The sequence below is a fragment of the Lates calcarifer genome, linkage group LG4 (assembly GCF_001640805.2).
Source record: "Lates calcarifer isolate ASB-BC8 linkage group LG4, TLL_Latcal_v3, whole genome shotgun sequence".
Taxonomy (NCBI): domain Eukaryota; kingdom Metazoa; phylum Chordata; class Actinopteri; family Centropomidae; genus Lates; species Lates calcarifer.
This window is the reverse complement of record NC_066836.1, coordinates 3,104,419-3,130,106: the sequence shown is the minus strand read 5'-3', so window position 1 is coordinate 3,130,106 and position 25,688 is coordinate 3,104,419. Positions and strand designations below refer to the sequence as shown.

General features: G+C 42.8%; 1 protein-coding gene and 2 non-coding genes across 8 annotated transcripts; 2 read left to right on the top strand and 1 right to left on the bottom strand.

Moving 5' to 3' along the window:
- Positions 1-440: 440 nt before the first annotated feature.
- Positions 441-23,992, bottom strand: LOC108880954 (ATP-dependent 6-phosphofructokinase, platelet type). Of its 6 annotated transcripts, XM_051069798.1 has the most exons (23): positions 23,733-23,991; positions 19,905-19,978; positions 18,639-18,716; positions 17,736-17,925; positions 17,480-17,645; positions 17,083-17,127; positions 16,708-16,816; positions 14,641-14,736; positions 13,933-14,025; positions 13,611-13,736; positions 12,896-12,960; positions 12,453-12,522; positions 10,477-10,623; positions 9,373-9,443; positions 8,986-9,073; positions 7,753-7,905; positions 6,103-6,255; positions 4,395-4,559; positions 3,409-3,470; positions 2,432-2,543; positions 2,062-2,161; positions 1,826-1,931; positions 441-1,550 (listed from the first exon to the last, which is right to left on the bottom strand). In XM_051069798.1, the coding sequence occupies exons 1-23, from the start codon at positions 23,839-23,841 to the stop codon at positions 1,394-1,396; spliced, it is 2,535 nt and encodes an 844-aa protein (XP_050925755.1). In that variant the 5' UTR covers positions 23,842-23,991; the 3' UTR covers positions 441-1,393. The 6 variants fall into 6 exon arrangements, with proteins under 6 accessions (XP_050925755.1, XP_018528227.1, XP_018528225.1 ...); XM_018672711.2 differs by lacking the exons at positions 6,103-6,255; positions 14,641-14,736 and adding an exon at positions 15,681-15,776 and having other exon boundaries at positions 23,733-23,992; XM_018672709.2 differs by lacking the exon at positions 6,103-6,255.
- trnar-ucu (transfer RNA arginine (anticodon UCU)) lies at positions 16,071-16,160 on the top strand. The gene is given in 2 exon segments: positions 16,071-16,107; positions 16,125-16,160. It is a non-coding gene; the product is annotated as a tRNA-Arg (tRNA).
- On the top strand, positions 16,297-16,386 carry trnar-ucu (transfer RNA arginine (anticodon UCU)). Its single transcript is given in 2 exon segments — positions 16,297-16,333; positions 16,351-16,386. It is a non-coding gene; the product is annotated as a tRNA-Arg (tRNA).
- Positions 23,993-25,688: the final 1,696 nt, after the last annotated feature.

Here is a 25,688-nt window from a genome sequence, read left to right as displayed (position 1 = left end):
AGGTGAACAACGTTTTGACGGCGTTTTTAGGTCAGTTTCTTGCATTTTCTTGAATTAGTTCCTGGTCTCCAGTCGCATTTCACTGACGTCAGGCACAAACAGACTATTGACGTACTTCTGTCCAATCACAAACAAGAAGTGTTGTCCCGCCCTTTCAGCCCTCATGAAATTGATGGACTTTGAGTGGGACTTTGGATTTGATTTGTAAAGCACATGCGCAGAATACAGAGACAGCAAACTACTGTGAGATGCAATGTGTTCTCTAAGCGGTGTACAAATGAAAACAACCTGTGGTGTCAGCAGCTCTCTCCGTACGTGTCCGAAAATGAAATAACTGAGGCCTTGTTTCACTGTGTGTGGTTGGATACATGAGATAAGTTAGAAAGTGCTGATAACCAACCCTTGTAAACACAATCCTTAATTAACACAAAACAATCTGATAACTTTCCACACAATAAATGCTTTATTACTCTGTGACAGGACACTCACATCACACTGCCAGCACACAAAGTTAATGTTGCATACAGTTTTCCACATTCTCCGCTTCACTGCCAAACTACAGCAACAACAGGACCCTACTCACAAATAACCACTGGAAGATGCCACATACAAAGCCCAGGGTGGATACGGCAAAGGCAACACCACACACACTCATACACACAATTAGCAGGTGACAAGAAACACACAACGACCTAAAACCTCTCTAAACCAACAGTAGGTCACATCTTCATGTTTTTCAAAGGGTTTATGCATTTTACAATCAAAAGGTGTGAACAGGTGTTAGACTGCTACTGTGTGATCCTCCTGGCATATATTCCCTCTTTATAAGCAGCTTCAGGGGATTACATTAATTATGGGGCTCAAAGTGATGTAGAAAATAAAAATGACAAAAGCTAGACTGTAAATTCATCACTCACCTCAGCCTTGCTGTGTTTATGCAACATGGATGTTTGCTCAGCTAGGAATCTAAAAAAAACTGATATAGCTACATTTCCAGGACTAAAACTTAAATACTTTTACAGTACATTATGAGGAGTGCTTACATACATATATATATTTATATATAATTAAGTATACAATAACTTTGATTGGGGATCAAGAAAATACAATGTTAGTGCTGCTAGCTCGTTGAAACTACATAAAGAGCTCTATTCCAAGTGACAACCCTCAAATTTGATGTCATTATTTAAAATACAGAAGATCCCTTCTGAAAAGTCCCATGACTTAACCATACAATATAACTTTTTAATATTACCTACCATCTCTTAAAAGCTACCTTAATTTATTTGCTGTCAATCAGCAGTCAGTCAGTCTCTGTGTGAGTAGCTGTCACTGTTCTGTGAAGCTATTTTCATATTGGAGTGAAGCTCTTTGCTGGTGGCAGTGCTGTGGTTCAGATGGCTGACGAGGTGTTGCTCTCTTTGGGTCGGACCCGGGTCACATGTTCCAGCTGGCCAGAGTCGGACACGTCGTAGCTCGTCTTGTACTTGGCCAGGATTTTCATCAGTGGACGGAGCTTCAGCCACCACTGCTCCTTCGGGATCCTGTGGCTGAACGGACCAAGTATGCAGAGAGCAAGGTTTTAATATTAAACTCACTCACACTGAGACAACATAGAAATCTTCTCTGCCTTTCTTACTTGAAACCTAAGCAATAAATAAAACTGTTCTCCCATTCCAGCATCATTAAGTCTGTTTTCCTTTTTCACAGCAGAATTAAGTGGAAATAAAGAAAGGTGTAGAAATGTTAAATAGTGACCTCATGTTGCAGTTTGGGAGTCCAGATGTCATCCATAATCATAATATGTAACCCATGTTTTGCTTACACAAAGTCAGTCTCATCCCGGAGCTGTGATACAGGCTGAAAGACCATAGCTCTGCGACGCATCCCCAGCAGGCAGGCAGTTTCCTCTGAGTTAGCAAACACTCGCCCTGCATCGAAACCAAAGCAGTCAGGTCCATGCATAGATAAACTGCACTGACACACCACTGATGAATCCAGAGGAACAAGGAACCAGAGCAAATATAACGTCCTCATCAAATTTGGGTGATGAGTTTTTACCTCCTTTGTAAGAGTCCTTGAGTGTTCGTGTGATCCACTGCATGGCTTTAGCAGCAACTTTGGTGCCAAAGTTTCTATCAAATGGAGACGGAGCTCCTCCCTGTGAAAAGGAAAGAAAATATTTCTCTGTTTTAAAAAAAGTTTGTGAAGTGTATAGTGAAATATATCACTATTTTAAAAAGATATTTGTTCATATACACATGATTTAAATTAGGTTTCACTCGTACTATTGATGTATTTAAAATAAAACTCATTTTCTTAGGTTGACTACAGTTTTCTTTGCTCATTCATTCTGATAACAGAATTCATCACTGGTTAATTTACTTCAGCTGCTGATAATAAAGGCTGTGCAGTAAAATGTGTGTCCAACCTGCTGCATATGACCGAGGATGTTCTTCCTACAGTCGAACACTCCCCGACCCTCCTCAGTGTACAGCTGGTAGATGAAATCAGTGGTGAAGTTCTCATTGCAGTTCTCATTCCTGAAACACAGGCATTACAGGGGCACCAGGTCAGTTAAAGGGTCAGTTCACTGAAATAACAAGAAAGTTACCAACAGAAGCCGCTGTAAAAAGTTTTCTTTGGAACTACTCTGTCCAAGAAACTGGTTCCTATGACAACAGTTGACAGTGTGTCATGTGGATTATGTATTCTAACAGGGACACTGATTGTGGACGGTGATGCTGATTTTTTTTTCAGTGCTGGGAGCATCACAGATGAGACAGAAACCAGACACATATCTCAAAACTACCTGCAGTGCAAGATACCACTAAATCAGTGCTCATGTGCCCTTGAGCCAGGGCATCAGTCAGCTGTCCACTGCAACCAGCAGATACACTGGTGATGCACCACTGTGTTCGAGTGTGTCTTGTAATAGTGAATTTATTCAGGTGTAAACCTCAGCACAGACACGCAATGTCACCTACACACTGTCCAAAATATTACATTTGTCCCATTTCCACAGCCCTCCATCCTGCTGGGAGCAATCTGAACAGCGGGATGGTGCAGAGGACTAAAATAGCCACAACAGATGACATGAAATCACGTCAGTAAGGTCAGTGTGGTGTCAACATATTCTAAGACCAACTGGTTTTGATTAAAAAAATAGAAATGTACAATAATGCATCAGAAACACAAATATTTACCATTTAAAACACTGAGTATCTTAATATTTTTAGACTCCGTATAATGTGTTCTCTCTCAGTCCTACACACCCACATGCACACTACTATGAAAAAATCCCACAGGCAAACTGTGTGTGTGGCAAGGTAACGCCAAGGAAACAGCAGCAGCTTGGAAACCGTGACATTTCTTTAAAAAAAGAACAAACAGATTTTTGAGCCTCACCTGAGCACCAAGCCTCTCTGGATGCTCGTCTTCATCTTCTGCGTCAGATGCTCCACGTTGGCCTGAAAACACAGAGCGAAGCCTCACATTAAAGCGGAGCGACGGCGGCCTGCAACCTGCACGAGCAGCCGATCCAGCCACAAATCACACGCCTCCCTCTCATCACTCCCCAGGATGGAGAAGTGCAGGGTGGTGTTTGCACCACTAGGGGGCGCCAACTCAGCTGAAAGGTTTGTTTGCATGTTTTTAGGATGCCTTTCATCTTCCCTAACATGCTATTTAAAAAATAAATTCTGATCACCTCTGCAATTCAAATAATTGTTTTCTTATACACAAACAAATAAAATTCAGTCAATATCAATCCTCTGTTACAACTTCATTTTATAATAAAACTCATTATTTCTGAAGCACTTCTCAACAAACAAATGATAAAAGCAAATCCTTCACACTCATACACATAATAAAAGACATTAAACTGGTCCAGATGGAAAATAAAATGCCTTAAATTCCAGTAAAACTGTTTGTAATTTCAAAATTCCAGATGAGCCACAGTATGACAGGAACAACATAAACACTGTGACGACCCTGACGTCTCTAATCACCCCGACCTGATCTGTGTTGATGGGATCTGTCTGTCATGGAATGAGTGATGCAGCTCAGAGGTTATTAATAAGTTGCTTCATGTGCACTGCTATAATCTGGGTCACCTGCACACTCCTGAAACATCCAGGCTGAGGCAGTGAGGAACTGGAGGAAGCTGCTTCTACATTCACGTGAACAATCTGATCTGTGCTGCCTCATTAAGCCGAGGGGAAGCTGCTGTACTGTACACTGGACTCTGTTTAATATACAGTTCAGAAACATGAATAAAAAGGAAGAAATATACAATTGGCAGAGTACTCCACCAGGAAAAAACCTGCGACAGAGATTCAGAGGTTTGGGGTAATGAAAGGGTACATAAGTTAGAAACAGGTTTCATCTCTGACCTGCAGGTCCCGGATGTCAAACGGCTCCTCGTAGATGTAGACGGTGTCAGCACCTGCAGCCAGGCCGCCCACAGTGGCCAGGTAGCCACAGTAGCCTCCCATAGTCTCAATGATGAAAACACGCCGCTTAGTGCCACTGGCTGACTGCTTGATGCGGTCACATGTCTGATCCACACACACAGAGCATACTGTCATTTAACCAGCAAAATAATAGACTTTACCACAGAAAACATTCAGGTGCAAAGACTTAAAGTAGAGCTGAAAAGATCAGTCAGTTCATCAATCAAACAAACGGAAATGAATCATATGAGAAAAATCAAATTACTGATCATCAACTGGCTGTACTTTTCCAAATGTAGAGGTTTGCTGCTTTTTCATATGATTGTAAACTGACTTGGGGCTTTTTGGTCTAAGGAAACAATCCAACATCATGTGTGCAGTTTTATGTCTCTGTAGACTAAAATCAAAAGAGTTTGCAGAAAAATGATTTATGATAATGATCAGCTGCAGCTCTACTTTAGTCAATAAAGATACATGACTGAGTAAACATGCAGCCATAGTTACCTTTTATGCTCTGTGCTATAAGAAGAGTCAGATCAAACATTCAGAGTATCAGTGTTGCACAGGTTGACTCTGACACTGACATACTGCCAGCTGAACAGGCACATTACAGAGAAGGTCATTTGTTGACAAAGTATTGTTTATCATAATGTTTTGTAGGTTCTTATACCTAAATAAAAAAGGTAAGAATTTGCCAACAGATACACATTATTATGGACAAAGTAACTACATGCTACATATGCCTAATATTTATTATTTTCACAAGAAAAGCTTTTTATTTGTGAGTAAATAAAATGATAATATGTGCAGTGGCTCAGTGCCTCAGAAAACAGTGGTTTTCTACAGACCCTGTCTGGTAAAGAGTCCTACATTTAGAAGAATTACTGACTTGTGAAGGTTGGTGATTATGGATCAGAGTTGACCTGTGCATACTGAGCTGTTGTTCTAACCAGATGGATGGAGTCTAGCTCAGGATTGTGTTTATCAGGACAGTATACTGTCTCCTTCGTCTGGTTGGAAAAGTTCATTTTTATTGTTTGGTGCTCGTTGTTTTGTTTGTGGTGGAAGACTTCACCCATCTGACGTCAACAGTGAAACTAAAGCTCTGATAGTCAGTTACACTGATGCACTCTGCAACACAAACAGCTTCACAAACTGTACCAGCAAGAAGAGGAGGATGTGACCCAGAGCTGCTTCCACAACACATTAATCCATACAACATAACAGCGCTCACTGACATGCAGGTGCATTATGGTCTTTGGAGTTCTGTATGTTGAAATGTTCTCAAAACAGGAGAACTTGTACTCACAGATTGTGGTTTTAGCTCATACAGTTTTCTCCATAAACATGTCTGAGATGAACTGGGACCATCACTCCCCTCTCTATATCAGAATTCAGCACTGACTCTGGGATTTCTCTTCTGCATTTTTAGCCATCGAAAACAACTGGAGTTTTCATGTTGTGATCTAATCTACACACATCAGCGTGTAGCTCCGGGCTGAGAAGGTCGTAGTCATTAGTTTATTCATGACTGCAGTGAACAGTGGCAGTATCTTCATCATACAGTTGTCTTTATTATAACACTAGTACCACTATAGGATACCTCTAAGCTCCTCCTCATGTTTTAGTCTTTTCCACTGGACCTTACCTCCACGATGGCGTTGAGAGACGTGTCAGCGCCGATACTGAGGTCGGTGCCGGGCACATTGTTACTAATGGTTGCAGGCAGCATGCACATCGGGATGCAAAACTCCTCGTAGTCGGCCCGGGCCTCGTACAGCTGCAGCAGGGACTCAAATGCCTGATGGTGGGTGGCCGTAATATTGGGTTAGACCACCAGGGGGAAGACTACATGTCTCAGACCCTGTCAATGTGTCCTTGTGTGGGACACTAGTGTTTTTACAGGCGGTGTCATGGTGCACAGTGGCTCCATTGGCTTGTATCTTTGGTTAGTAAGCTCAGTAACTGACATGTTGAATAAAAATTAAAGCTCCCAATGTGCTGCTACATATTCCTTACTGTATGTTCTCTGCACTCATTTCTGTAGTGCAGTGTGTGTGCTGCTGGCTGGCTCTCTCCAGGTGACAGGGGCTTTGGCTTCCCATTGACTGAGAGGAGATGGGATGGGGGGAGTGGGGGGTTGGCCTTGCCTGACATTGGACAGTGTTGACGCGACAAGATGAAGAGCAGATGCTCTGAGCACTGTTTCCTTTTATGTCCGAGACATGAAGGGCTTTGAATTATTTTACTTTTAAAAAAAAAGGCCGTGCAGACAAGTTGAGGTCAGGATCCTGGTCTGGTTCAAAACAATGAAGAGACTAAAATATGGACTCCATTCAGTGATGCTGGATTTGTCTGTGCCTAGACAGCATGCAAACTTACTCTCCAAACACTGTGCCATTTGGAGGAGAGGGAGCAAGCAAAGCGTCCCTATAGCGCTGGGCCGCTGTCTGGTTATCTGATGTTTACCAAACAAAAACAGAAAGGGCCACACCAACACGCCAGGGCCACGCGCCAAAAACATGCCACAACACGTCACTGCATGCCCCAACACTTACCTGGGACCTCCGCTGACCAGCTCGTCTCCAACAACAACCAGCAACAAGGGCTCTCTACTTTGTGATGCACTGAGTGCCTGGACCTCAGCCACATGCTGATTATTAGCTTCTACTGTAATTCTACTGTTTGTGACTGCGACATGTAGCTCAGGAAACATAACGACTAAAATAATCTATAATTCAATTGTACTGAATTTGTCTTGGCGTCAGTATGTCAGGCTGTTTCTGTAGTTCCTGACTGAACTTTCATACGTCTAACACCTACCGTACCACTACCACCTCCTCCCATTATGATGTGGTTTTGTTTATGTGAGAGCAGAGGATCTGTACATTTCATTTAGGTCTGTGAATATCCTGCTTATAAGTTTGAGTGTGAGGCTGCTTGTGTTTATAGTGAAAATATTACAGCCCACTGACACTTTGCAGGAGTGGTTCTCAAACTGTTTCTGCTGTGTTTCCCCTTTGGACCCAAGCAAAGTTTAATGTACTCTCTACAGACTGTATTACATGTCTCAACTGCAAGATTTATTCTAATGTATCACAGACTATTTTCTGTCGATATGATGTGGCCCTCTGCTGAGGTTTCTGTGCTCACCTGTCAGTCTGCCTGCTGACTGTTCACGTGTGGATACGAGCTGTCGATCAGCGAAGCCCCAAAATCTGACATGCTGGGTGGTGTGTGTGTTTGTGTGATGTCCGACTACAAACACACACAAACACTGTAACCCAGCCACACTTACATCAGTAATGGCATTCAGAGCGGTGTCTGAGCCAATGCTGAGGTCTGAACCGGGTATATTGTTGGAGACGGTGGCGGGGACCATAACCATGGGCACACAGAATTCATTATATTTGTCCCGTGCAGAAGAAAGTTCCAGTAATCCCACGTAGGCCTGCAGCAGTGAGAGCCAGCGTCTTATTGGTTATTATTGAGGAAGTAGAGAAAAAGGGGGGTGAGGTAGACGAGAGGCAAGGCTGTGGAAAAACTGGGAGGAGCTGAAGCGGGGGCGAATGTTGTGGCAAATTATTATTATTGAAAAATGGTGTAGCTGTGTCCAAATTCATGTGCATTACATCGTCAGACAATATTGTCAGGTTAATGTAGTTTGCTTACTGTGTGAGCACACTGAGGGCTAAAACACCTGCTTAGAACTTATATGCATGTAGTATGGAAAAGGGACACAGCTGTGTTATGCTGTGGAACAAGGAGAGAGGCTATAAAGTGGCTGAGTGAAGGGGTGGAGTCTGATAGTGGGAGGAGTCTAGCTTTAGGAGGGAGGAGCCTGGACGTCTGAGTTATGCGGAAGGGGAAAAAAAGTATAAACAGCGATGGCGAGTGGGATAAACAAAAGTCTGGGGGGGTGAACTGGTCGGAGAAGCCAAGGGGAGAGAGCCAGGCCAATCATGGTGGACAGTGAGACGCACAGAGGAGGTAGACAGACGGGGATGACGACAGTATTTCTATCCTGGCCAAGCTGCCTAAGTGAAAAACCAATGTGAGACCTGGAAGCTTCCACATCTGTGATGAACTCTAATCTAATAAATAATAAATCCATCTTTTGGTTATGATCAAGGTTTTCCAAATGAATCATCACCATGTTCACCTTTGCAGCTTGGCCACTGAGTAATAACGTGTAGACAGACGAGGAGAGAGCCTGTAACAGTTCAATGTGTCTTAACTCTGTTTTTAAAAATGTAGTCAGACATTAATGCAGACATCTTTTTCAAATGTCAAATCAGTGAAAATGAAATGGGCTCAATGTTGAACAGTAAATACAGTGAATGTGAAATACTAGAGAGAGAAGGCACTTGATATAATAACAGTGTTTAACAGGGACAGAAAGGCTGAGATTTATCTTCTCAGATTACTCAAGAATTCTGCTGTTATACAATTATCCGTAGCTTTCTGGAAATATTATGGAATTAAGATAAAACACTGCCATAATGCTCAGAAATCGCATCACGTTACGTACCTCGAATCCTCCGATGACAAGCAGGGCATTGATGTTGTGGATCCTCATCTGCTCAGCAATCTTATCCAGATGTTTGCCTGGGAGAGTTCTGAGCATATAGAAAGGAAATAACTGAAGAGCTGAAAAATGCTCCACTGAACTGCACCTAACTACGTTTTTGTAATTAATCACTTCATGGGAGAGCGAGGAAAAAACGTTTTTCAAATCACCCATGTGAGGGTCCACTACTTCATACATGTTTAAAGATAAAGGTCATCATTCTGAAGCAGGAAGGGGATAATGTGCAGCTAAAACTAAAGCTTTATACAGGATTACGTCTCTAAAACATCTGCAGTACAATCAGAAGAAATAAGTTTATGTTCAGAGCACACATCTGCAGCAACTCACCTTTTTGTCCCTAGCAGCGACCCTCCCTGGCCAGTCCAACCTCCTACATCTCCCCATTTGATCTCCTTGATCTGAGAAGATGAAAGTGATGATTATTATTTTAAACAAAGGAAACATGGGTCATTTTGGTCCACGACAATAAATCATACTTCTAATTCTACATAATGTGCACTCGTTTACAGTGTGTGAAAATGAAACTAAATACAAAGGTTCACTGAAGAAGCCTGTTAGATGAGAGGTGAAACATCTTCAAGGAAATCTTAGAGACACATATCTCACAATGTGAGCAAACAAACCATCTGCATGGTTCAACAGCTGAGGAGAAGTGAGAGTGAAGGTGAACTGATCATCTGAAAATATGCAGCATCTTATTCAGGGAGTGTGCCACAAATTCTCTTTCATATCATCTAGTATCTGTTCTTGTCAGTGTGTTAGCTCTATTGTTACTGTGCCAATGTAGCCACATTTAACCAGCAGCTCTTCATTATAATCGGCGTCCTACTTAGTTGGGGTTTTAGCCAGGGATCACGGCTTCGCTTTTCAATCACGTCTAATCCTTCTACACGACAACTCGCCACTGGGCTTCATCGCTTTCAACAGGTCACTGCTACTCTCTGCACGGCTGAAGAAGTGCGTGCGAGAGAGCATGTACAATACGACCAAGACAAAGACTGTGCATGTGTACTCAGTGTATACAGTAAGTGCTGTGGGAGTGGAGTAATTGGCTTACAGTAAGCAGCAATGTTTATCTGCACACATTTAGTCTTATCAGTGTAACCAGTGCAGCAGAGAGGGAGGAGAGTGACTGCACTGATACTTCCTGCTCCCTGCCACTGGACAGTAAAGTCACTATGATCTCCAAGGAATGTTGCCCACATGTTTACTCTTAATAAGAGCAAGAAGTTTAAAGTTTACAGCTGCATTCACTGGCTGAAAATAGTTTGAGCTCCTGGATCAATGAAGACTGTGGTTCCAGATTTCAAAATGCCACTGCAGAGTGAAGGAATCACAGTCAGGGAGAGAAGACAGAGCAGCCTGACCAGTCAGGAAGGAACTACAAAACAACAGCCAACATGTAGTTGTACGTGTCACATGCCGTCTTACCTGTCCTTTGTAAAATCCTTCAAAGCCGTCGTTGACAGCAAACATTTTGTGGCCCTCAGTGATTCCCACTCTGACAGCAGAGCGCACGGCGGCGTTCATACCTGCTGCCGGTGCACCCACGTTCATCACCGCCACGTTAAACGAGCTCTGTGGGTGACAAACAGCAGCAGTCACACACACACACACACACATATAATATACTCACATAAAGGAGAAAGCAAAACCCTGGCGCTCGTATTAATCAGGGCCATATGTTTCACTCGCCCCAAGCTTCATCACATTTTAAAATATCTTCACACGCGGTGAAGATAGATGTGAAACTTACATTCAGTGAACAATCACAGCAGGTATGATGCTTGGTTTAAAGAAGATGGTATATCAGCAGCTGTTAGAGGCAGTGAAGATGAACAGTGCGTCACTGAAGGAGACTCACTGCATATTCTTCTTCCTTTTTTATTAGTACAGTATTCTAAGATTTTTTAATGGTTTCATGCCTGTGAGGACAGTTGACCATCTCCACTGCCTCATGATACCATCCATGTCTCATTAACTGCTGAGGAGACAGGCGTGACTTTGCCTCAGAGCAGAACAGCAGCAGGCAAAGATTACCTTGCATGCAAGAAGCCACATGCTGCTAAAAGACGCAGTGAAGCAGCAGCTGCTTTCTCATGACGACCACTGAAAATAACTGACGGTCAAATGCAAGTTTTCTAACTATTTAGACTTGAATCATCCAGAGAACTGTGCTGCTGTTTACTGAGCATAAAATCCAAAACTAATATCAAAGCACCCATGGTCTGTATTTCAGCTGAGTCCCATGTCAATGTGTGAACATGACCCACATTTGAATGCAAGCCACACACAGTCAGCCACGAATGTCTTGCTGGTATTTGGTGTTTAACAGTTGGGTCAGAGTTGGGCTGTGAATTAATGACAGATTGAGCCTTGACGGTTTTTCTCCCACAATTCTTTAACAGGATAATCAAGAAGCTCAAACTGGACAGGTGTCCAACTCTCACCTGCTGAAATTATTCACATTCTCAGCTCACTGAATCAAAAGCAGCCAGAAACCTCACCCCTCCACCCCCATTAGTGTCTGCTGCACCTTCACATCATTTATTTCCCCTCATCATATTTACAGCTCCCCAAACCTGCGCTACAGCTTTACTTTGTGCAACCACTGACCAGGGAGAGAGAATGGAGCCCGTCCAGTTTGAGCTATGAATAAGCAGACTGAGGCTTTTTCAGCCTCGGTCTCCACAGACACGTCATTACACCGCAAGGAGGCTACTTCAGATTCATTTGAAGCAGATCACAAGAGATGCTGTGATTGTCCTTGACAGCGGGGCTGGTGGGAGGCCTTCACCGCAGCACTACTGCACCTCTCTGCACGTCTACGCTTCGAATTCTAAGCAGAGCCATGAAGGAGTAAGCAACGACAGACAGAGCGACAGATAGCGAGTGCTGATGCTGTCATTTTGTGGCACTGTGTTACAATATAAACAGACTGGAGTTCTAAATGTTGTCTCTGTGAAGTAAAAACCTGACACTGGACTTTTTTCAAATTAAATTTCAGCACAGCACGGGAGGCATGAGAAGACAAGGTGAATAAGAAGGATCAACAAAAAGGTCTAAAGGTTGCTAAACTAGTTGGTAAAAGGCTCATCTGCTCAGAAGCTGACCTAGAGCCTGCTCAGCTGCAGCCTCATCACTCATCACATACATCAAACTGCTCTTCATCCCCCGCCTCCTCCTCTCCCTCAGGACAGAGACAGTCACAGAAAAACAGACTTGGTTAGTGTCACAAAAAGACTACAGCACCCACAATGCACCTGTCCAGGCAGTACCTTATACTGCTAACGTACAAATCTCAGAGCCGCTGGTGGAAAGACACATTAGAAAAAATACAATTGTTATAATCTTATTGATTTGACATAATCATTGTTTTCTTATGATTTGATCATAAAGGTACTTACATTTGGGAGTTCAGAGTCTGCTTTCCTGTAGGAGAGGAGTCTGTAGGTGCTCAGGTTGTTTTCAAAGCTCCTGAAAATGATAAAGGTAAAACACAAAGTTGAAAAATGCAGCAAACCCCCTCTGACCATCAGCTCTGCTGCTTGTGTAGAGAAAAGCTTTTAGTCAATCAAAAATCAATGAAAACAGGTTTAAACTGGGGCACAGAGCCAAACAGACGAGAGAACAAGCTGCTCTGTGAAATGTGTGTGAGAGCGTGATCTTGTACATCAGACACTCTGATTAAAGTGGTGGAAGAAGTGAACGATTCAGTGTTGGTGACTCTTTGTTAGCACTATTAAGCTTTTCATGTGCTGCATCTGCCTCTCAGACGTGTGTTAGACGAGTGAATCTTAATCACACGAAATCTATTTGATAACATCAAAGCAGAATAAATGTAAAGTACCTGCCACGCAGTCTGACTGCCTCGTCAAATTTCTTCTCATCCATGGCCTTCTGCACTTCTTGAGTCTGATGACAAAGCATGAAAGAAGAACTTCTTCACCAGACATGTTAAGATCAACCACGTTTTCCTCCTGATTAGGCCTCTGTGCCTGTTTGAGTGTGTCTGTGGTGGGTGTGGTTGTTGCACTTTGACCCAGTGACCACAGGCACTGCTGGAGCTCCTGCCTCAGTCCCCTCAGAGAGACTGTGTCCATGCACTGCTGCATTTCTGCTCCTTTATCCCTCTTATCTCCAACATCCAGTCTTACACTGCTCTCCTAGAACTTCACTGATCGTCACATCTAATCTTTAAAATACCTGCAATGGTTTAAAGTCATGAGTCTGCAGCAGTGTCCTGTTTTCAGGTTCCACACGAATTCTCAGCAGGTCTTAAATATGGAGTGAACTCTCAATAGAAAAGTTCAGAAATTAAATACACTCAAAGATGTCAGTATGAATACTGTACCAATGTGTGAGTGTGCTGTTGGTGTAAGAGTCCCTGCATGTTTTGAAAGCAGACTCAACTGTCTCTTGTCATTTTGCACCTAAAGCTGTCCATTACAGGCAAAGGTTAAGACTGATCTGTAGTGGAGTGATCTTATTCTCAGCACTGTGCGCTGTCCCCAACACTCGGTCCCTGCATGACCCCTGTATCTCCCGCACAGACACACTCTTACCATCTGAACACACTCCATAAGTGGCAGTCGAACAGCCTGGTTGCCAACCAGAGACACGACGCAGGCCGGGGTGTTGGCAGACGCCTCCAATAACGCCAGCACGGCCTCCACGCCCATACGACTGGCCTGCAGGGGTCAAAGGACATTTAAAGGTCACAATAAAAAATGTACTGGTCACACAAAATTTGGTTATTGGTAAAGACTGAGAAGCAGAATGTCTGCCGTGTCAGTAAGCAACAGTGTTTTGAGGATATGGGGATGAAATCATGACTTTTACATTGCGTTACTTCTGATCAGTGCTGTCAGAGATATTGTGACTTACCAGGATCCTGTCAAAAGCAGAGGGGGTTCCACCTCTCTGCACATGGCCCAAGATGGTGACCCTGGTGTCAAAACCCAGGCAGCGGACTACCAGCTAGGTGTGGAAGGAGAACATGGGATATTTGCAAGGAAACAGTGCTTACTATTGAAATGCATACGACACGCCCTGTAAAATCAACTGTACATTAATATATCTAATCACATTTCATATCTAAGGACTTGACTCCAAAAAGCTACACATCATAAAATATTAGCACATATTCTTACAGGTAGTTAAGTTAAAACACATGAAACACAACTCAGGTATCTATCTGAACTTGTAATATTTCACAGCATCTAGAAATGAAAGAATCTTAAAGAAATGCAGAAATAAAACAGGACCATACAAATGTCAAGCAGAAAAAACAGGAGGAGAAATCATGCAAAACATCTCCTGTCATGTTAGTGAGTGCCAAATAATGTGCATGCAGACGTGAACATGCGGAGGCAAAAACTAAGGGTGCAAAGCAGCATGGGATGGTGATGGAATAAAAAAAGAGTAGTTTTTAAAAAATAACTTACATGAAACATGCAAAAAATGTGAAGTCAACAAAACAGTGACACATGATGTAAAACTTGACATGTGCTCCCACACTGAGAGGAAAAAACATCCATGCTTCTGAAGGAGAGACTGTGGGTCCACGACAAAGCCAGGCTCCACTGTACTTACATCCTTGATATAATCAGGAGTTATAGCCTTGTTGTGGCTATCTATGGCACCCTCGGCTACAATTATAATGTTCAGCCTTTTCTTATCGGCGCGGTTCTAGAGGGATATAAAGAAGCAAAGGCATTTAAAAACATGACAGAAAACCTTCTGCATTCCCAAAAGCTGGATCCCGTACTGGAGGATAATCTCTGACCTATCGACTAATGACAAACCTTCATTTAATTAGTTGATTGTCTTTCTTCAGCAGGCACTTGCCACATTGTGTGAGAATTTTCATATTAACAGCTAGCTGCACCACTTTGTTTTCAGTGAGTCATGCTAGCAATGCAAAGGTGAAAGGCAGAAGAAGAATCTACTTCAGATGTTGACTGACCATCACTGATACAGACTGTAGCAGTAATGTCACAATCCCTGAGGCCTTACTGACGTGTTGGAAACGTTTCCCTCCACACAAAACATTTAGAAAGCACTCCACTCTTCAAACCAGGGATTCCCTCCTGCTAGCTACCTGTCTTCTTCTTCTTCGCATATTTTCCAGCACATAGCGAATTTACTCATTACTGCCACCAACTGTCAATCAGTGGAACTGTGGTAACTGAGGGGCATCATAAAGCCTCCCCCAGAGTGAAGAGAGTTCAATGTAAACAGATTGAAAGTGTCATCACTCAGCTGTAGGTGGTACATGACAAATCTCTTTAAACAATCCCAACCCATTTTGTTGTGGCTGAAGGTGTCAAGGTTGTTTCTGATCTCCAGCAGAGCTGACTTAATTTGCTGCTCACGCCAAAAAGGCAATAATAAAAAAACAAAACACAAACATAAAAAATAAACTGAGAAATATATTGTACATAACATTTATGAAGAATGAATGAATTCATTCAAAGAAACTTTCTCTCAGAATGTGGCAGGTGTCCAGACAAGAAAAACAAACAACACCACCAAGACATTTAGACTTGTGTTTGTCAGACACGTTGATATCCACCAGCTGGTCCAGCTTCTGGTTTCCCCTCTGCATCAGTCTGAGACTGAGCTCTACTCACATCCTTCACAAAATCAGAGGTAATGGGTTGTCCTTGTCTGTCAATGGCTCCTTCAGCAACTATGATAATATTCAACCTGGAACCCCGAGATCGGCTCTGGATGATAACAAACACACTCACCACATCAGATCTATGTGAAATTAATCAGATTATGCAACTGTTACTACTGTTTACTATTGTACTGCCATAGTGGAACATATTTTCACAGGGTAAAGAAGTAAAGAAATTCCATAAAATATTGTTGTTCTTCAAATCACCTGCTGATCTAGAATATTCAAGCAGCTGGCTCTGTGCTGCAAGGGATAGTGACCTCCAGTCAGATGTGATTGAGAGGTTGTTGGTTTGAGTCTCTTTGAGTGACTTTCTCTGAAAGTTGCACACCAGGATATAGGCTCTGTGGCACAATGGATAGTGCATTGGACTTCTAGTTAAATGTGAGATGTAATTCAAAGGTTGTGGGTTCGAGTCCCACCAGAGTCAGGTCTTTTACAGGGTAAGCACGGTTACAAATCTTCATGACTTCTGCTTTAAACCTGAGTTTAAAGTAGTGGACAACCTTTTCTGAAAGGGATAGGTTAGTAAGTTCTGATGTCTGCTGGGAGATGATTGGATAACAGGCTCTGTGGCGCAATGGATAGCGCGTTGGACTTCTAGTTAAATGTGCGATGTAATTCAAAGGTTGTGGGTTCGAGTCCCACCAGAGTCGGGACTTTTACAGGGAAAGCAGCAGAGTCCCAGACAAACCTCTATGACTCCTGCTTTAAATGAAACTTTATTACAAAATATAGTATGACACCTTATGATGAACAACCTACTGATGTGGTATCATGTATTCTGTTTTTGAATGTGGAAATTATTATTACATGTTCCTAGAGTGGCACTGAAATTCCACAGAAAAAGCTAAATTGGCAGCTGTGGTAAATAATGTATTGCTGTCTGAGTATGCATATCCATGTTATGTATGGAATGTGACATACTGTATCATTTTAAAATAAGTAGTGTGTCTGTGTTTGTGTGTTTGTGTTACCTCAGACAGTTTCTGACACATGCTGTCCTCCCATCCATCTTCAGGAGGCATTTCAGGGATAAAAACCCAATCAGCTCCACATGCCAGGGCACTGACCAGGGCCAGGTATCTGCACACACACACACACACACACACACACACACACACACACACACAGATATTTAAGTATGTTCACCAAGTCTTTGTTTATTCAAATCAGAAAAGAAGCTTTCAAAAAGAGTATGAGAATTCACTTTGGTTACATTTTTGTTGTTGTTCATCTGGTTATTGAGATTTAAGCATAATTTCACTTTAATAACACACACGTTTATCTATATACTGTAATTGTTCATATGTGTGTGTGGTGTTTTTGTCTCTGTGATGTACTGTGCCTACCCGCAGTGTCTCCCCATGACCTCCAGAACAAATGTCCTCTGGTGGCTGGAAAACAACAAAAAAACAGAGGAGAGTCAGAAACAAGAAGAAGCACTTATCAGTGAAACCCTGTGGACTGATGTGTTCAGATAGGTCAGTGCAGGACAGATGACTCACTCACACCTTCACTCTAAACCTAACCAGTTCTAAAGAGGACATGTCCTGTGTATTTTCTTTCCTCTTGTCGTGCCTTGTCTTGTCTCCTCTTGTCTCATCAGTTTTTTGCATTTTGCTCCATCTTGTCCTCCTAACTTCCTGTACGTCATATCTATTTCTGTTCGTCTCGTCATGTCCTCTACTTCTCGTTGCATTCTCGTTACATCTTGACTCAGCTCTTCTCCTCTCAGGATTTTCTCACCTCTGAGCAGTGGTCATGATGGCGTCCACCACCTCGATGATCCGATGCAGGGCCGAGTCGGTGCCGATGGTCATGTCGGTGCCGCAGAAGTCGTTGTCGATGGAGCCGACCATGCCGACGATGTGGAGCGCTGAGTTACGCTGGGCTGCCTCCTCATCAATCAGACCTGGAGAAACAAGACAGGGAGCAAGATGAATGCTGTTCACGCCGTTCTGGTTTGTAAAGTCAACTGAAAAGTCGTGCAGTGAGCGGTCACCTTGCTGGAGGAGCTCATCGAGCAGGCCGCTCCACTCCTCCCTGAACAGGTTAGCTCCGGTCAAGCTGCCGTCTCCACCAATCACACACAGGTTGGTGATGTTGCGCTGCACGAGGTTGTGTGCCGCCTTCAAGCGGCCCTCGTGAGTACGAAACTCTTTACAGCGGGCGCTCCCGATGACCGTACCACCCTGAGGAAAACACAGATTAGAATCTGATTATATCACATTGTCCTCTCCTTACAGGTCCCGCGTCCATTTCCATGTCTTTTTTCATTATAAAGATAGTCCTGGCTCTAAATACTGTGAAAGCATCAAAAACACTCTCAGAAGATTAGATTAGATTAGAATTCAGGAATTTATTTTTCTGAAACACCAGAGCAGTTTAGTCTGAATTTGACTTCTTCACATTTTCCTCAGCCATTTGCATTTATCAGTGGCACTTCAGACAAACACAAATATTTTCTTATGGATGTCAAGACTTTTGAAACATAGGACTAATAAACTGCTCTTCTACTGGCTCTGTTATGCTGGTGTGAAAAACAAAGACTTTCTCATTTGTTAAACCATCATATATTTTCATATTATCTGTGGCTCCTTATCCTGTTAGCGGATACATCTTTTTTCCCTGTTGAACTGAATGTAATCCTCTTCAGACAATGAGAGTCTGATTATGACAAACAGTGAAAAGATCTGATTCAATCACAGACTCGTTTGGCTCAAAGATAAAAGCTTTGTAGCTGAGTCGCTTTCAGTGATCACAGATGTCCACCAACACAGCAGATATTCCACTGAGCTGGCACAAGCACCAACGCCGCTGGGATCAGATCCTTTAATGCTGGCTGAGTTCAAGAGTTTCACTGTTTACAGACGTGGATATTTGAACCTGTTGAAACACTGCTCACCACTTGCAGCATGCTGGAGACGCTTTCCCACGTCGCCTCTTTGATGTTGTCTCCACCGTCCACCATCCCCTGGTAACCCTGAGAGGAGAAACAAATACCACAGATATTCACTGGATCATTAACACGACAAAACTCAAAGTCAAACTAGAATAACACATGACAGAGGAGAGCAGCAAATCCTCACATCTGACAGGCTGGAACCGGAAGGTCGGCATGTTTTTCTTGGAAATGACTCACACGATTAATCAATTATTGCTGTCAGTTAATTTCAAAAGAGAATTTTGACACTAACAGTTCTGCTTGTTAGGCTCCACTGTTTTTATAGCTAATGTGCTGTGTGTACTGAGGTGAACTACCAGCCAACATAAAGTCATCATGGCACTCAGCTGTCATTACTCACAGCCCAGTGGTTATTCGAGGCTGATGGAGGAGACAGTGAGGCCAGTGAAGGATGAAGTCTGCCCCTGGTAATCCAATTATATCCACACCGAGACCAAATCGTCTCTACCCCCCGTCTCTGCCATCAGCGGCATCGTGCCCGTATATTCTCAGACATTCAATATCCAGGAAGTCTCAGATGTCCTGGGCTTTGTTGTCGCTCTTGTTTTCTCCTTTTAATTCACAATGATTTATAGTTCAGGTGAAGATTAGTACACCTGCAGAGTATTTTTATTTTTCATAACGATTATAAAGGTTTAATTTGAAATGCTGTACCGTGAGTTAAATTACACGGTGTGTGACTTCAATAAGAAGACGAAAATAAAAAAAAAATGCAAAAATCTCATTTAAATTTGACTTCAAAGTTTCACTCTGATGTGGATCCAGCAGAAAACATGACATGGAGACAGAAAAAGAGTTAAAAATGAACATTTTTACAAGAGAGGATCAATAAAGACATCATAAAGACACTACCATCAATTTAAAGGACAGTCCAGACCTCAGTTTCCAAGTCACAAATATATATATATGTTTCACATGTTTCATAAGCTACATATTGAACTGAGATTTTAATTTCAGCTAATACAGAGAATCTTTTGGTTTCAGAAATCCAATTGATGTCTCAACACTCAGCTGTAATACAGGTATTCAGATTTGAAATGCCACGGCCCTGTAGCCAAATGCAGTCTTGTATTTGATTCCTGAATCCTGCTGAGACTCTCAAAGACAATCACAGCCCAGAAAGAAAGACTCATCAGAACTAGTCTTTGTCAAGTGTGACAGAAACTTCAGACTCTCCAGGGGCCACGTCTGGAGCCTGAGTCTCACCTCGTGGATGAAGTAGACCTTTGCTCCCACGTAGATGCCCATTCGGACGACTGCCCTGACGGCTGCATTCATGCCTGGGAAAGGACAGAGAAGAGTTAGTGCCTGTCACGAAAACAAACGTTACTGTGCCTTTCAAGACAACCTCAAAAATCCATCTGCACAAGGACACGAGCAACTAATGTCTGTGTGCGCTGACTGACAACAGTTTGACCTTTCTGGAGGTCATGGTGGACAGACACTGAACATCTACAGCCAAACTGCTGTGAAACAAGCTCAGGCCACTGTTTCTCTGTCATAGATGTCCAACAATAAAGTGTCATTGAACTGATGAAACTGTCACCTAATGCCACTTATTTCAGTATCAAGGAGAGATGAGCAGAGCTCCCTGCTTCCACTCAGCCTGGGATATATTTAATAAAACCTAAAGTAAAAACTGAGCAAGAGAGAAAATAGGAAACAGCATTAACAGGAAGTGGCAGATGCCAGACAGAGGTCAGAGAGAGAGAGGAGACCGAGCAGGACTGTCCCTGAGGATCCTGAGCCAAAATACCAAAGTGTCTGTCGGAGCACTTAGTGGAATTAGAAATGTCTGTAAATCTCAGACCAGGACTGTGATCAGCACATCGATCATACAGGTTTATATAAGCAGATAGCATCAGTGTGATTAAATAAAAACTGCATCTGGCTGAGTGAAGGTGAACTGTCTCAGAACATATCACTTCAGACATGTCGCATGATAAAACTTTAATGATTCTAATGGGGATATCAGGTCTTTAATAAATGATCACTGCAAAAAATGAGACTTAGAGCTGCAGCTGATGATCATTTTAATAATCTCTTCATGTGTGAGGCATGTTTTCAAATAGCAGACTGTTAATTACAGAGAGAATCATAAAATCCTGACAGATGTTTAAGATGTTAGTGAATTACTTGTTTTGTTAAATGATATTAAACATTAAAAATTGCTGCTGATAAATTTGCTTTCAGTCAAAACCAGCTCACTGGGAATCATCCCACTTATTACCAAAGGCTTTAATGATATGATGGATGCTGATATGAACTGATGACTTTCATAGAGAAGCAGGGCCGTTCTCGTTCGAGCGCTGAGCACAGCAGGCACAAGCTGCTCCTCACAGCCAACACGACTCTCTGCCGGCCAACTTTCCTCCCACACCACACGCTGTAAACAACCCGTCCCATTCACTGGGCCCTGTGTGCAGAATGTGTACGGGATGTGACTACTCCCTGGTGAAGGCTCTGTTTAGACAGACCACAGCACAGCAGAGGAGGCTGAGGCAGTGAGCAGGACATTAACTTATCTAAGGCTGCAGTGAAAACATTAGAATGCAGGTTACATTCAGGATAGGTGCACAAACACACTGCAGGCCTGGATGTGGTTTCAGGCTGTGTTGTACACTAACGAGTCCTGATGGGACGAGCTGGTGTTGCTTAGAGACCAGGACGGTTCTGATTGGTCGACAGGGATCTGCGCAAAAATGTGAAATGAGTTTGAATTGGACAATGAGTTTAATGAGGTTTACAAAAAAATTCCTGTGTGTCCTGTTCCAGCTCGCACTCACCACAACTCACATGTAATGCTGTGAATATTTCCCTCCAGCCTGCTGCAATGACTAAACATCTCCAGTACGTCTGTGTGTGTGTGTGTGTGTGTGTTCATGTACTCTCCCCAGAGTGTGAGGACATTTCTCCTTGGTAATCATTTTTCTTCTTACATCAGGGTGAAGACTGGAGCTTCTACAGGAGCAGAAACCCTGCGTGTGTTGGTTTTGAAGACGACTATAAAAGCTTTTGAAAAACAATGAATAAATCTGCAAAGTTCTTTTTCCAATATTTCTGACTTTAAAAGTTTTTTATTTACAAATTGAACTTGTAGCCTCATAAAACTCCTGAAAAGTCAAACACACTCTGACCTCTGACCTCTCTGAAACCAGCGCCTGCTCCTTATCTTCATAAGCAGGATGGACACGAACCTCATGACATGGAGACCCTGTATTATTTCATATGCTTATTAATGGACATTTATATCTCAGTCTCATAGTGACAGGCTGAAAACTCCACAGTGATTAACGAGAGAGAAGCCAAACCTGAATGATAACGAGTCTCTGCAGCTCCTCAGCAGTTCCTGACTCTGAGCCAGCAGCTGGTTTTTATGAATGAGTGGTAGATAATTCATGTGTGAGTCTGTGCATCACTCTCAGATGTTCTCAGGAGGAACATGTTACTACAAAGGCTGAGTCCTTATGAGCAGCTGAGTGCTCAGATAGGCTGAGAGACAGCACATCAGCAGCATCCTATAGGCGCTCAGGGTTATGTAACAGCTACTGTTCACCATACTGCACTACATGTAGCTCAACACAGATGATTAACAGCTGCTTACTGTATGTGTCATAATAAAAATACATGTTCTGCTGCAGTAAACTTTATATGTGATATTATTAACATTAACATCAGAAAAACCTCACGACATTTTCGTTTGTCTTCTTCCTTTCCTTCATCACTGCTTACCCGCCGCGCCTCACGTACGCGGCACAAACCGCCGTGACAGGCTGAATGAAGCAGCTCGCGCTGACACGAGGAGACAACGAGTTCCGCCTTCAAAATAAAAGCGCTACCAACGCACACCGGCCTGTGGGACGTTTATTGTGAAAGGCTCGATTGTAAACGGGGGAGATTTGACTCCGTCCACCTTAACAACGGTCCACTCACGACTCATCCTCTGCTGCAAGACACGTGTTTCTACGCATCTAGTGTGACACGGGAGCCGTTTTATTTTCCTAACGGGAAGTTGATTTGATCACTGTCAGTTAGTCTGGATGTTAAAACTATTACTGGTCTCTGTCAGCTACTGCCTTCAATAAAGACCCTTAATAAACCAGGAGCCACAAACTCCATATACAGCAAAAGAAGCTCCTAATGGCAACACGATAGAAATCTGATTGAAGTGGATGTTGATGATTAGATTACAGCCTGTGGATACACACACACACACACACACACACAACACTGCGCCACAGGCAGCCCAGCCCGTAGAGAAGCAGCGGTGCAGAACACATGAAACAGCCTTTATAAATAATGAATCACTTGAATCATCCACCTGTTCTCCAACCGGCACTGAGGCCTGTGTTATCACTGCGGTGTACGGAGACTAAACATCTCCGTGATGAATGCTGCAGCATAGCCTGAGAAACTGTGTGTGACAGGAGTGTGAATGGGAGCGTCAGCTGTTGCATAACCTCCGTTCACATTCATTAAACAGCCTGGAAATATAATAAGCGAGAATCCCGGCTGGTAACACGAGAGGAGGATGTGATGGATGAACATATACCGCAGGAATAAACTCCACTTTTCTCTGTGATGAACTTGAACCGCACCTCAACGGACTCGCTCCACAGGAGGAGAGTAACTGTAACGTAACGAGTCTATTGGTCAGGACCGCGGCCACACGTCCATTATCGGACAAGTCTCTGGGTTGAGGCGACTCTGACATTTTCACCCAAATAAATATGGACGACTGACATCCACCAAGAAACGTGTGACAGTAGGAAACGATGCACAGTCTGATAAAAGCAGCAGAATAAAATGTGAGAAACAGAAAGAGCTCGACGCTCGGTGGTTTCCCATTTTTACCGAGACACAGTTAAAGCAGCGTGAGGTTCATGAAAACGACGACAGGCGACGCGGGCTGAGAGCTCGGTTAGTGTTCTTGTTGTTAAGTGGAATCACTTTGCTGTCGCTGTGTTATAATCTGTGGAGTAGGCAGAGCGAGCGGACGTGTCCGATAATGGAACTGGCGCTGCAGAACGTTACCTTGGGCATCTCCTCCGCTCGTCAGCACCGCGATGGATTTACCAGCGCCGGATAAATTCTCGAAAAATTTCCGGGTGTCCTGCCGCTTCGGCGCCGCAGCTCCAGCCATGTCTGCCTGTCCCGGGTCAAGGTCACCTGCCGGGGGAAAATGAAATGTACAGATTTTAAGGGGCCGACCTGCGGCGGAGAGTAACGCCTCTGAGAGTATCTGAGCCAGGAGCAGAGATACTGGAGTAAGACTGCAGTGGTCACCGCCCTCCTTCCTCTCATACACACCCCCTCACCGAAGATCGTAAACTCAGAAAGATGACTCACTACAGCAACCATGAGCACCCGAACGCCTGTGAAGTACACACTGTACACAGCTATACAGGGACTATATGTTCAAACAAGGTCAAAGGTCTTTTTAGTTTATTATCATAACATTTCAAACTGTAACTTTAAAAAATAAATAACACAGTCTCCTTTTTAAAATTGAGATATTATCCTTTTTTTCATTTTCCAAAAAGATTCATAAAAACACAAATATGTAAATTACTTTTGTAGAATTACTGGAATTTCAACGTGTTTCTCACTTGTGGCTACAGAAGCTGCTGCTCAGCTAAAGTCACTTTTTTACTGAACTTATATTTATGCTACAGTTTTCCCACATTCAGAATTCACAGATGATGTTGGAGCAAAGGTCACCTCTTTGCTAACTTTTTTAAACATTAGCTTTTCACACTCGTTTTCATGCATTTTGAAATAGAAGAAACATGTTTATAATAAACCTCTATTAAAAATAAGTTAATATTTGAAATATTAAGATATGTAAAAAATCAGTTACTCAGTGATTTTTTGTAAAAGCAAAAGCACTTTGGTGAAATCAGTTGTAATCAATGTGCTTCATGAGAACAGAGGTTGTAACAGTTTGAATCCATTTACTTACATTTGCATCAGTTTTAAAACGTATCTGTGAAGTTTTTTTATTATTTTTCATCCAGCTCAGTTTGTGATCTGAAAATAAAATCAGAGTGATACATCCTCACTTTTCCAACTATTCTTTGACTCTGCCGAGGCGGGCCTTTGGAAGACAAAGCCGGAGCCAGAGAGCCAATGACGGAGCGTTGTTTTGATTGACACCTGAATCCACCAATGGGCGCCCAGATCACGTACTGAGGGAATACATTGTAACCAATTGCAACTGAAGCTATGCTCTCTGAGTCAGGAAATAATAAACTACAGAGTAACAATTCATGAGCTTTTTGTTAACACAAACAGCACAAAGTGAGTGTTGTAACAGCGTGAAAAGTTGACATAATGCAACACTGAGAGATTAGATGAAATGATGTAACTGCAGCAACAATGAACTGAACACAGATTCAAAAATCTCAGATACTTCCAAAATATTTCATTTACTCATTTTAAAATCTCCATATGTTCCTTTATAACATTATAAAGCTTTTATACATGTATGTGGCCCTAATAAAAATCATTCCAGTCTTAATTTGGCTGTATAAGTTGGACAGAATACCTGACCTTTCATAAAGTTCATGACCTTGAGTAACTGTTTGCATGCTGCTGGCTTTATCTCAGTGACTCTATCTGCTCCAGCACTGAATGCCATCTCACGCTCAACATCAGCCAACAGCTGCTGTATTTCATAATAATATATTCATGACAAAAAGGTTTATTTGAGAGTGAGTTGGAACAGATTTCATTACCTCCACAGGCAGACAGTGGCATTGCTGTGTGATTAGATTTGAAGGGCCACTCAGAGGACATGAGGCACTGGACCAGCTCCAAGTTTGTTTCTGCAGAAGAGTCTCCACAGGGAGAGGCCAGAGTGGTCCTAGAAATTAATTGAGCCTTTGTTTCATCTGTGGCAAATCCTCATGACTCAAGGCATTGTGGCTGTTCCTCACTTCTTCAAATGAGAGTTCAGGATTCATAATAAGGAACTAGAGCTTTAATGCC